This window comes from Myripristis murdjan, chromosome 18 (assembly GCF_902150065.1).
Source record: "Myripristis murdjan chromosome 18, fMyrMur1.1, whole genome shotgun sequence".
In the NCBI taxonomy this organism is placed as follows: Eukaryota; Metazoa; Chordata; class Actinopteri; order Holocentriformes; family Holocentridae; genus Myripristis; species Myripristis murdjan.
In genome coordinates this window covers 3,087,916-3,100,664 of record NC_043997.1, presented here as the reverse complement: position 1 = coordinate 3,100,664, position 12,749 = coordinate 3,087,916, and the positions used below count along the sequence as shown (strand labels likewise).

Sequence of the window (12,749 nt, the reverse complement as noted above, 5' to 3'; positions counted from 1 at the left end):
AAAAAAAAAAAAAAAAAAAAAAAATCCGAGGCTCGTCTCTCTGCAGCCGTGAGGCGAGACGGTCAACGCTGTCCTCCGTCTGTCCGCAGCCTGTCTCACACTCCGACCTTCGACCCCGCCTCCACACACACACACACACACACACTCCTCCCCCTGGCTGTGTGTGTGTGTGTGTGTGTGTGTGTGTGTGTGTGTGTGTGTGTGTGTGTGTTGCTGTTTGGTGTCAAACTGAATCCTGTTCAGCTCCAGGCCTCGACTTCCCGCCAGCAGAGACACAAACTGGGTCTCTGCTGGAAGATCAGCCTGGAAAACGGATCTTAAAAACGAATAAGTGATTATCAGCCACGTGTTCATGTGAAGGTGCAGGTCTTCTGGAGCAGACCCACTGATCACTGTTAGTTTGGCCCAGTTAGAGCTTCTAGAGCGTCCCCTGCAGGTGGAAACACACATTCTTGGAGGTTAAACGTCTTCATACATGGACCGTCTCTGGTGACGGTGAGGCTGCATTTATTACAAGAAAAAGCAGAGAACACAAATGGGTTTGGTTCGTTTCCTCTGGAACAAAACTACTTACTGTGAGAGACGGGGGCTGGCGAGGACCTCCCGATATAAATCAATTAATGGCTTACATTCGATTTGAATTTAATGGAAATTTGTTATATAATTTCTTGTAATTCTGGATCAGCAGCAGCGGCCTGTCACTTCCAGCTTCCTTCTTGAAGCTGATTTCAGGCTGAAACCTCAAATAAACCAGATTTTGTTTTTCTTGCTGTCTTTCAACTTTTATTTCCAGCTCAAATAAAAGTCAAATGTTCCTTAAAGTAAAGAGAAAATAATAATAATAATATTAATATTAATATTAATAATAATAATAAACTTTATTTGTATAGCACCTTTCATACAAGAATTGCAGCTCAAAGTGCTTCACAATAAAAAGAACATTTGAAAACACATTAAAATATGGATTCTAGGTCAGCATAGCGATGTAAAAATTCTCAAAGGAAAAAAATGCAATTAAATTGATTTTTTTCCTCCATCCTCACTGAGCGATATCAACTTTAAAAAAAAAAAAAAAAATCACTGCAGGCCTGACAATATTCATTTACATTTATTGAAAAAACTGAAACAGAACAAATGTTTTCAAAATGCACAAGAAACAAGCAGCAACACGTCGTCCTGAATCCAGATCATCAACCTTGGATTCATTTCCTCTCCATTATTAAAATACAACAAAACAAAAAAAAAAAAACACAGTAAGCTCTCAGAGTGAACACTAGGAGGCGCTCATGTCCTGGTCCAGCAGGGGGCAGCAGCTGACGTCTGTCCTCGTCTTCCATCCTGCTGCCTCCACATCAGCGTCCACCTCTGAAGAACAAGTCAACAAGACGCTGTCACTTTTGATTTTAACTTGAATTTCAAACATTTCAAAACTTAAAGAAATCTGATGACTGTAACTCGTCGCTCATCAGCTGCTACAGAGAATATTTTGTCTTTGAGGAAACTTGGAGGGGGAATCGAGTTTGTTCAATAACTGGTGAAGGTTTTCTGTCCACTGGTGCTGATGAGGTCATCGTTTCTGACAGAGCAGAAATCACGGGAGGCTGATTCACGGGGGCTTTAACTCCAGGTTTGGTGTTGTGTTTCCTGGCCGACAGACAGGAGGGGGCGCTCTTCAGCCGCTCAGAGGCACCGGTGTTTCCACAGAGTCGGAAAGTACATGAACTCCGTGTGGCAGTGCTGACAGCGGTAGGGTTTCTCCCCGGTGTGGCGGCGGCTGTGCACCCGGAGGCTCAGCATGGTGGCGTAGCTCTTGTCGCAGTGCGCGCAGCGGTACGGCCGCTCCCCGGTGTGGCGGCGCGTGTGCACGGTGAGGTTGTGCTGCGTGGCGAAGCCCCTCTCGCACAGCGGGCAGCGGTACGGCCTCTCCCCGGTGTGCACACGCCGGTGCACCGTGAGGTTGTGCAGCGTCACGAAGCTCTTGGGACACCGGGCGCAGCGGTAGGGTTTCTCCCCGGTGTGCGTGCGCTGGTGCACCTGCAGGTTCTGCCGCGTGCGGAAGCCCTTCTCGCACTGCGGGCAGCTGAACGGCTTCTCCCCCGTGTGGATGCGCAGGTGCACCGTGAGCACCTGTGGCGATGCAAAGTGCTTCCCGCAGTGCGCGCAGCGGTGCGGGCTCTCTCCGGCTGCGGAGCGCCGCCGCCTCTCTGCGCCTTCAGAGAGAGAGGACACCTGAGCCTGCGCCAACCGGAGCTGCTCTTCCTTTCCTGCAAAAACAAAACAAAACTAAGAAAGCAAGGGTTACAACTGTTTTTTTTTTTTTTTTTTTTTTTTCCAAGCCTTTGCTGATGCTTACAGATGTTATTGTTGTCTTTATTGTTTTAAATCGTTTCATATTGTTTTTATATTTTATTCAGTATCTTATTCTTGAGTTTTTTGTTTTCTTGTATTGCTGTTTTTATCGTTTTAAATCTTTTTATTCACTCTCCTGTATGATTACTCTTATTTCTTGATCTTTTTTTTTTTTTTTTTTTAATTAATCATATTTTATAAGTGTGCATCGGTCTCCTAGTCCTTTACTTCTTACTTTATGCTTATTTGTCAATCGAGATGTAAAGCACCTTGAATATCATGCATTTGTTTGAAAGGTGCTATATAAATAAGATTTGACTGATTGATAAAGAGAAGCGAGGCTCACATAATTCTGAATAATAATGGATTTTTTAAAAAGGCAGCAGATTTCTACTGTCAAGCGGATCCATTTATACACACATAGGCTACATGTCTTATCATTTTCTAATCATATTCTGTGACATCAGGAGATTTCTGATGTCTAATTTCTAATAATCGCTTATTTTTGCGGTTTTGAGTTTCTTGGTCTTCATCCTGCGGCCTCTGCTCCCGCTGTTACTGTCTTTTGTGTGTGTGTGTGTTTTATATGTATTTGTATGAAAAAAATCTCCATAAATAAAGTCTGATGGATTGTTATCATCATTATCATTATTATTATTATTATTATTATTGTTGTTGTTGTTGTTATAGAGAAAACCTGAAGCGGCTGCAGGAGTATGGTTTCTCCTCTCTGCTCCTCTTCTCCTACAGCGGCCGGACTTTTCATCCGGCAGAGAGAGAGAGAGAGAGAGAGAGAGAGAGAGAGAGAGAGAGAGAGAGAGAGAGAGAGAGAGAGAGAGAGAGAGAGAGAGAGAGAGAGAGAGAGAGAGAGAGTTGTGTTTTTGGACACCTTCTCATATAAAAGGCACCTAAATCAATTAAAAACACACAGGAGCATGATGTCACCAGTAGCTGCCGGGTCGCCTCACCTCCTCCTGGGAGCTCATCCTGCTGTTTCAGGGGAAACTTCAGCTCCGACGTCTGAAACAAAAATCTGCCGGTTAACAAACTGCAAGTTACACCGAACGAGTCAAAGCTGCATTTTAAAAAAACAAAACAAAAAAACAGTGCATTAAAAACGTTCTTCATGAAAAAGACAAAACATTTCCGATGGACTGAACTCTGATCACCGTGGGATCCAGTCTGAAGGAAATCCTGCTGGTTTGAGTCCAGAACCCCAACCTCCTCCTCAGCATCTGGACTCTGAAGAGACGTCGCTGTGACTTGGGCCGATTCCGATTCCAACTCGTTCCAGTTGGTACGAGTTGCAAAAATCGCTGAAATTAGACAAGTTGATTTCCCTCAATGCTTTTAAGGTGTCTATTGCTGAATTGTTTAAACACTCCTGCAATTTTTTTTTTTTTAGATCTTAAATGTTAAAAAGGCCTGCTCTGCTACCTGTTTGTACAATGTCCTTGTATATGTAATTTTTTAATTATTTGTCTTTACTTTTTCTTTATTCCTCTTGCCCCCTTCCCTTCAAGAGGTCATTTTGTCCTCGTGCCAGGCCGTCATTGTAAATAAGAATGTGTTCTCAATTGACCTGCCTGGTTAAATAAATAAAGAAGAAAACAATCTGCTGGTTCTGGGCTCAGATCAGCAGGATCTCCTTGTTCCTGAATCCCATGTCAGAGCAGAATCTGCTGCAGGCCTGAGACACGGCCAGCAGGGGGCAGCACAGGTGGAGCCATGCACAGGAAAATAAATAAGATTATTATTAGAGGATCAGTGGATTATTTTTCTCATAAATGTGAATTTTCTCCTTGGTCTCCATATATATATTTTTTTCTTCCCGACAGTGGCACCAACACGCCGCCGTGTTAATGCGCCTAGTGAAGTCTGACTGCCAGAAACGAAGAAGAAGAAACTTGTTCCTCTCGCGAGATCTGCCGACCCCCGTGTTAGCCACATTAGCATGTAGCTCCTTTGCTCTCTGCTCAGCGTCGTGTTCCTGTTTGTGTCTTCACGTCGAGCTCAGGCGGTTTGTTCTGTTTTCCAGCTCAAACTCCCCTGTGGGGTTTCTATCCTCACTACAAAATAAAAGCCCTCCTCGCGCCGAGCTGACAGGCTGTGGCGGCGCGGCGGCGGGAAGCGGCTGGACTTCCGTTTCTCCGCTTCAGCTTTTAAAAAATGTTTTTTATTTTATTTTGTTTATTTATTTCAGTCATTCATTTGTGGCATCAGAACAAGGAACAAACCCGCAGGACCGACTTACTCTCTTTGTTTATTTCCGCCTCTCTCCAACTTCCGTCCGCAGACACGCGACCAAGCACACATTCACTTCCGGTGCGCTCCTTTCAGAATAAAAGCCCGGCTGGTTCTGACTCGGTCCACAGCGAGCCGGCGGCCTTCCTCCTCCTCCTCCTCCTCCTCCTCCTCCTCACTTTGACTTCACTTCAGTAACAGAAACAACAGAATGAAGCCGTGAAATTCGTTTTGTTTCATCACCTGAAGCCGCTGATCCACAACCTGCACCTCACCTGCTTCTGTACCTTCATAACATTATTATTATTATTATTATTATTATTATTATTATTATTATCATCATCATCATTATCATTATCATTATCATTATCATTATTATTATTATTATTATTATTATTATTATCATCAAAACGCAAAACGTCCTGCTGCTGTGGAACGAAGAACAAGATCCTCCAGTCCAGAAGAAACACTGACAAAGTTTTTTTTTTTAGTCAAATTATTTTTAAAACTCAAGAATTTTGGCCATCAACCAAAGCTGGGAAATATATATAGGCTATATTTTTTTTATCTTCTTTAACTGGCCAATTTTAGATTCAATCCATTTCCAAGGTAGACGATATAAATCAACAGCACAGCAGTCAATTATTTGTGTAATGTTCTGAGACATAATTCAGTTCTAACAGTCATGTATGTATTTGTGTGTAAATTTGAGTTACTGTTCAATATCTGAGTGATTTTTTTTTTTTTTTTTTTTTGTTAGTTATTCACACACGTACTGCATTACAGCAACAAGGACACCCAATACAAACAAACAAACAAACAAAAAAGACACTAACAAGACAAGAACACAATAGGCTATTACATTCACTGTTGCCAGGGTTAGACAGTCAGGGTGTCCCCACACACACACACACTCACACACACACACACACACCATTGAATGAAACCAATACCAAGTCTTTCAAGAACACGGTTTGTTCTGACTGCTGTCTTATTTGTAGTCTTTAACTGTAGCAGCCTTTTGGTGCAGTTCCAGAAAAAAAAGAAGTTCAGCGTTTTGGTTTGGAGTTTGTCCATTTTTTTTTCTTGTGTATGTGGAATTTTCCAAGCATCAGGATCAGTCGTACAAAAAATTACATCTTCATCCAGGTTTTCTTCAAAATAAATGAAAATGTCCTTTACCTGTAGATGAAGCTCTTGTCCCGTTATTGTCCCTCTATAATGCTGGACATCAGCACAGAATATTTTTGAGAATGCACATTGATAAACTAGATGCTGAATTGTTTTTTCTTCATTCCCACAATTTACATGAAAAATCAATATCAATTTTGAATCTTGCCAGTGATTTTTGTGTTGGATACATTTTATGCAATATCTTAAATGACAGAGTGATGTGTAGGCTACTGTCACAGAAACTGCATGCGCCTTTATTTTCCAAACAGCTGGCCGGAAGTAGTCTTGTTTTGCGGAAAACGGGCTCCGTTTTTCTCCGCCAGTAAAAAACGTTTCTGTAAAAGTGATTTCGTGATGCTTCACTGGATCCGTGAGAGCAGCATGGACCCGGAGACGCTGGAGGACTTCAGGGAGATGTCCAAGGTGGAGATCCTGAGGGGGATCGTCACCGAGAGGCTGGCCGCCGCCGCGCAGGAGATCTTAGCGGTGGTGGAGAGAACCGTAGCCGGTTACGAGGAGGAGGCTTCGGGCTTCAGGCAGCAGATCGAGCGGCAGAGGAGGCAGCTGGATGTCCTGCTGCAGCACCAGATCAAACTCACCAGAGTAGGTCAGTCAGTCAGTGTGTGTGTGTGTGTGTGTGTGTGTGTGTGTGTGTGTGTGTGTGTGTGTGTGTGTGTGTGTGTGTGTGTGTGTGTGTGTGTGTGTGTGTGTGTGTGTGTGTGTGTGCAGCGAGCCGCAGCAGGCAGCCTGGTCCTTCACTCCGAACCCCGTTTATAAAACCTGCAGTTTTACGTTTCCTCGCGTACCGGCGAAGCTTTACAGATTTAAAAATTCAACTTAAGTCTGACAAGAAATCCCGATGACTCTCTCCAGTTCGGCTGGCTCCAACTTTTATAATCAGTTTGTATGAAACCACAGATTTCTTCTGAAATAATGCACTATATGTGCGCAAACGATGTTAATGGACCAGGTGTAAAATTTGAGATTTGATTCAGATAATGTGCCGATTGGTGGATTATTTATATGCCGGATGTGCCATTAGATTCAACTGATCTGTAAAAAGTGCCAAAGTGTAAACCTGCTGCTCTGCCAGGTGCGCAGTTTGGCCGAGAAGCAGCGAAACGTAAAAGGTCAGTTTTTTGTACGGACTTTGGTGCGAGTGAACACCAGCCGGACACATGTTGACAGTTCAGAGGAATAATATCAGGCATGGAGGTGACTTGTTTTTATCCAGATATGTCACCCATAAAAATGTCCTAAAGATAGTAAAATTCAACGTCCTGATCTTAATTCTCATTAAGATCAGGTACATAATTAATAATTAATCAGGTACAGCCACAACTTCCTCAGCTATCCTGGGAAAGTCCGTTTCACCTGTTTCTTTTGTTGTTGTTGTTGTTGTTGTTGTTGTTTTTGTTGTTGTTGTTGTTTGTTTGTTTGTTTGTTTGTTTGTTTATTTGTTTTTTTTTTTTGTTTGTTTTTTTCCAAAGACTCTGAGCCACAATAAGGCACAATTCAAATGTACCTTGACCATCAAAATCACATAGAAAACCTCTCCCAGTCGTTTTATGTCCTAATTTGCTCTGCTCTCATGAATATCCTCTTTTCTTTTCATGTATGCCAAGTTTTTACTTACTGTTTCATCAGGGATTGTCACAGTATCACTGAATCTGATCTAATTTAAATCAGATTTAATTCCTAGTTAACTAAAGACCGAATAAAAGGGGCTCTAAATGAAATACTAACCTACAGCGTTGATGTGACCCAGACGAGCTGGAGCTGCAGCCTGGGTGTGAGGAAGAGGAGGCTGCTGGAGGTGACGCCCCTGAAGAGGAAGAGCAGGACCTGCAGCAGCCAAGTACCGTCTTCTCATTTCTGTTTTCCAAGTCTGTTCATGAATTTCCCTGTAATTGATGTGAGACAATTTTACAACGTTCACTTTTTCATGTACGACGGAGATCTAGAGCCACTGAAGGGGAAAAATATGGAGCTGCGGGGAGGGGAGGATTAATAATCTGAGAAACAAACTCAGGACTTGGAGATTAAAGTTATAAATTCACGAGAAAAGAGTCACAAACAAAACAATTTTCTGAGTTTTTTTTCTCATAAATTTATGACTTTAATATCAGAGAATTTCTGTCTTTTTTCTCTTTATTATGTTACTCAGAAAATAATCCACAGATTAATCAACAAGGACAGTAATCTGCAATTTCAGCTCTGTAGGCAGGACAATCTGTACGTTTATTTGGGAACAGAAATGACGGTTATGTTTGAACCCGATGGGACTGGATGGGTTCGGTTTGGATTGGGCTTAACTTCAGAAAAAAAATGTGCAAGGGTAAATCTTTCTTAATTCTTGTGTTATTGTTTGGAAGGCGCTGCAGTTTTCTCTCAGAAGCCGTCAGCTCGTTTGATAAAACAAGTTTTAGAGAGTCTGAGCCCGTCGTGTTGTAGAAGCTGGTTTTATTGATTCGTGACACGACTTCTGTTTCCCCGCCAAGGTGAGAACAACGGCAGCCTCGGCGTCTTCTGCTACGGCGAGGAAGAGGAGGATGGAGATGAAGAGGACAGCCGGCCGGGTCATCACGTACCATCAAGGTTGCTTCATGTTCTAATATTATCACGTATGTGTAGTAATATTGTCACTTATGTGTGGTTTCCATGAGAATGAGACACAAAAGGATGGAACTGGGGTCGTTCAGCTGTCCATCGTCTTCATTGGCTTCCACAGGAAAGTTTAAGAGCAGCTCCAGAAGGAAAGTTTGAGCGTGTGGTCGGCCTCCAGAGGACCGAGCAGGCTTGACACGACATGAACTCTGCTTCATTTTTTTCCAAACTGTTTTCTGACAGCAGGCGGTCGAGGACGGGGACTCCGAGGACTTGTTGGATCGTTCTCAGGATCTGCCTGCTGGACCCCAACATCACTGTGATCTCAGGTGAATCCAAAGAATTTAATTACAACTACTAAAGAAAGATTAGTGTTGCTTAATTGGCACATATCTGCATGTGTGATATGCAGGATGTAGCTCTATCTGCGTGGCTTCATGTTTTCGACCTGAGCTGGTCTTGGTCATTGCATGGTGCTGCTGGTCTTTTTGCAGGAAAAGGTTTTCCACTTCACTGTTGTTGTCCCTCTCTTGTTTCAGCGCTGAAGAAGCACAAAGTGCAGACAGTGAAGTGTCCACGTGGCCTTCAGGAGGCAGACTTCATGCGCCTGCTGAGGTCCAGGTTCCCTCAGCTGGCAGGAGAAAGAGCCTTTGACGTCTTCACGGCCGACTCCTCCAAGAACCTTCACCTGCTGAACCTCAAGACGCTGACGCCAGAGCAGATCTGCAGATCCATCAAGTCCACCGGGAAGGGACGAGCAGACCTGTACATCTGTCCCAAGGTACTCTCTCAGATTTGGTGGTCATCTGCTCAGCGAGGTGTTGCTGGCACTCGCACACCAGGGGCTTTCAAACAGGTTCTGAACCCCCGTCTGAAATTATTGTGCCCTAAAGAAACAAAAATAATTTTGTTTGTATTAATTCTTAAACTGTTAAGATGCCAGCCTCGAACACTGACAAATATTCAAAGAGATGAGATCATAAAATAATAAAAAAGTGACTTAATTTATAGTAAAATTAACCTTTTGAAACCCCTGTAAAATATACTGCACATAGTGTTCCAGTCCACCGGGCTGATCTTTCCTCAGTTCGTCTTTCAAAGTAAAATGCCAAACCTGAGCCATCCAAATGTAGAATGTGGATTGGGTTGTATATTTTTCTCTGAACCGGACCCAAGCCCCAGATTTCACTCGTCCTCCATCACTAGGTTACATGTACCACTTGCAACAGCCTACGTGTTGCCTTCAGTGTCATCACGTAAACTCCAGCACTGTACAGGAAGTTTCCCAGAACAGACAGCAGGTCCGTCATTTTCACTAAAGTAACACCAGTGTGACTGAACCTGAACATAATTTCTAAATTTTTGTCTGAACCCGGCCTGACTCCTGATGTCCAGACAGGCTCAGGTTGGGTATCCACATTCAAATCCAAATGGTCCTATTGGATATTGGATATTGGATTGTCCTGGGTGTTCCTCAGGTCCTCGTTCCTCGTGGTGTTGGAACCTTGGGAGAACTATCCCGAGAACCTTTTTGAAGAACCAGGTACCCAGACTAAGTACAGGAGGATCCAGACCCTTTTTTCTCATGGGGCCATTTTGCCCCTGGTTGAGTTCTTGACCAATGAAACTTCCCTGGAAAGGTGGTTCTCTTCCAGTTCCCCAGGACCATCAGTTTGGACCGTGACATAATTTAAAAAAACAAAACTGGCAGATCAGCCTGATATATCAATAAACTGTACCTGTGTTGCCCTGAAATGCAATAGGCCTGGCTCCAGGCTGAAAACGAGCCTAGCAAACCTAGCTGGCCGTCTGGATCAAGTCCAAGGCAAGATCACAAGGCAGCAATTCCTCCAGTCACTCTAAAGTGCATTTCTGCAACAAAACCACAGTAACTGAGGAATCACAGATGATTTCCTCAAATGATTGTTTTTGTCAAAACAATAATTAATTTGACTAATATCCCTTAAATTCACCAGGATTTGGTGCAGGATTGTTTCACAAAACCCTTCATTTCCTCCAGGTGGCAGAGGAACAGCTTCACCTTCAACAGAATAAAGACGAATCCAGTGAAGTTTCACCGTCCACCTCCACTGTGATAATGACAAGTGATCAGACCAAGCTCCATCACAGGTATTTCAAAATTATTATTTAGTCAGGAAATTTTATTGAAAATATCTTCCAGAGGCAGCAGTCAGGAATCAGCCACCCGGGGACCTGACAGGCTCAACGGGCTTGGTAGATTCAGCAGAAGTTGCTGAACGTTTTTGTGTATAACGTGTATGTGTGGTTCGTATATAATATGTGTGTACAAGGCATTTCTAGCTGTTGTTAATTTGTTTAGCTAGCTAGCCAAGTTGCTGACCAGAAGTTCAAAGACAACGCCTGAAGAAACAAAGTCTCGAATGTGGTCGTGTCAAAATAAGGTGAATATTTTTGCCACGGCGCCGTAGCGTTGTTCTTAAATAAAGTTGAACTTCCTTGTTCTTACAGATACATTTTTTTTCTGGTACAAATGAATTCTTAAACGGCTACCAGGTGCTTTAATGGGCCACCTGTCCACTACAACATCCACACTTTTATTTGGGACTTTGGGTGGATGCATTTTGATATTGCCAAAGTGTTATGTACAGGTATGTAATGAAACTCCCTAATTTTTTACTTGTCGTTCCTGCAGCAGTCCAACTGACAGAGCAGAACATGGCAAAGCAAATCACAGCTCAAGAACACAACAGCTGATGGGAACAGAGGAAGCTGACGATGGAGACATTTGCGGAGGATGGCAGGCGATCGATGATATTCCGATGCTCGCTGCCAAGAGCGAACAGGACACGAGCGATGACGATGCCAATCATAATGACGCAGGCAGGGAGGGCGAAGGAGATAAGGATTGGAAACCGGAGAAGGCTGAGAGTGAACCCGAGCCTCAGTCACCAGGCACAAAGAGCGAGCGGAAAGCCAAGGGTTCTTGTTTCAGGGCCATGAGCGGGGAGTCAGTAAAATCATCCTCAGAGACAAACGACGGTAATCCCGTTCTGTCCTGTAAGGTGTGTGGAACTCTGCACAGGTCGCACATCCTGATCAGACACTCCTGGAGTCACGTGGACGATCCAGAATGTGTTTGCGGGTTCTGCGGAGAATGCTGTGAGTCCTCCGAGGCGCTGAGGGCTCATCTTCAAAGTCACCGAAAAACTTACAACTGTCCTGTTTGCGGGAAATCGTTCCTCCTCATGCACGTGCTGAAAAATCACTTCTCCTTGCACACAGGCAAGGCGCCTCACAAGTGCGATGTTTGTCATAAAGTGTTTACTCTGAAATCAAGATTGAAAAGTCACCAGTGGATCCACTCTGCGGACAAACCACACAAATGTGACATTTGCCAGAAAATGTTTGCTCTGAAGGTGCAGCTTGAAGTTCACCGCAAGATCCACACCGAGAAGTCGTTCCACTGCAGCGTGTGCGGCAAATCCCTGTGCGACCTCCGCTCTTTATCCCGCCACAAGCTGACGCACACCGGGGAAAAGCGCCACGGCTGTCAGGTTTGTGGGAAGCGGTTCTTGCTTCCCAAAGGACTGAGGCAGCACGAGAAGATTCACACGGTCAGAGAGAAACCACATCTCTGTGATGTTTGCTGCAAAGCATTTTGCACAAACGGTGAGTTGAAGACTCACATGCGGACGCACACCAAGGAGAGGCCATACCGCTGCAGCGAATGTGGAAAGAGCTTTTCGACGAACGGAGCCCTGGCCGGTCACGTGAGGATCCACACCGGGGAGAGACCATACAGCTGCTCCGAATGCGGGCGGTCCTTCAAGCGGAGGTGCCACCTCACCGACCACCTGAGGGTCCACTCGGGCCAGAAGCCGTTCGTCTGCGGGGTTTGTGGGAAGGCGTGCTCGCGCCCCACCCACCTGACCTTCCACATGAGGACACACAGCGGAGAGAGACCCTACCAGTGCACTCTGTGTGAGAGAGCCTTCACTCAGAGCCACTGCCTCAAAACTCACATGAAGAGCCACCAGGGGGCAGAAAACTGATCATGGGGTTGATCCGCTGCAGGACAGTTCACCATTTTTGCAAATACAGCACTTCACATATGTACATATACATATTTTTTGCATTATGTTATTGTATTTTTTCACTTTATTCTTGAAGTAGTGCTATAGAAGTTAAGATTTTCAACATGTAGCAGATCATTTTGTTCTCCACTGGTGCAGCACATACAGTGGTGTGAAAAAGTGTTTGCCCCCTCCCTGTTTTCTTATTTTTTTGCAGGTTTGTCACACTTAAATGTTTCAGATCATCAAACAAATTTAAATATAAGACAAAGATAACACAAGTAAACACAAAATGCAGTTTTTAAATGAAGGTTTTTATTA

General features: G+C 44.0%; 2 protein-coding genes across 2 annotated transcripts; one reads left to right on the top strand and one right to left on the bottom strand.

The window, feature by feature from the left end:
* Positions 1 to 1,098: 1,098 nt before the first annotated feature.
* On the bottom strand, positions 1,099 to 4,679 carry LOC115376714 (gastrula zinc finger protein XlCGF9.1-like). The gene is made up of 4 exons (XM_030076479.1): positions 4,604 to 4,679; positions 3,318 to 3,369; positions 3,047 to 3,107; positions 1,099 to 2,264 (listed from the first exon to the last, which is right to left on the bottom strand). Exons 2-4 carry the CDS (start codon positions 3,333 to 3,335, stop codon positions 1,681 to 1,683), a joined length of 663 nt encoding a protein of 220 aa, XP_029932339.1. The 5' UTR covers positions 3,336 to 3,369; positions 4,604 to 4,679; the 3' UTR covers positions 1,099 to 1,680.
* A 1,456-nt stretch (positions 4,680 to 6,135) lies between these two features.
* LOC115376988 (zinc finger protein 3 homolog) lies at positions 6,136 to 12,407 on the top strand. Its single transcript, XM_030076841.1, has 7 exons — positions 6,136 to 6,373; positions 7,535 to 7,624; positions 8,268 to 8,364; positions 8,620 to 8,702; positions 8,913 to 9,154; positions 10,394 to 10,503; positions 11,048 to 12,407. The coding sequence occupies exons 1-7, from the start codon at positions 6,148 to 6,150 to the stop codon at positions 12,405 to 12,407; spliced, it is 2,208 nt and encodes a 735-aa protein (XP_029932701.1). The 5' UTR covers positions 6,136 to 6,147.
* Positions 12,408 to 12,749: the final 342 nt, after the last annotated feature.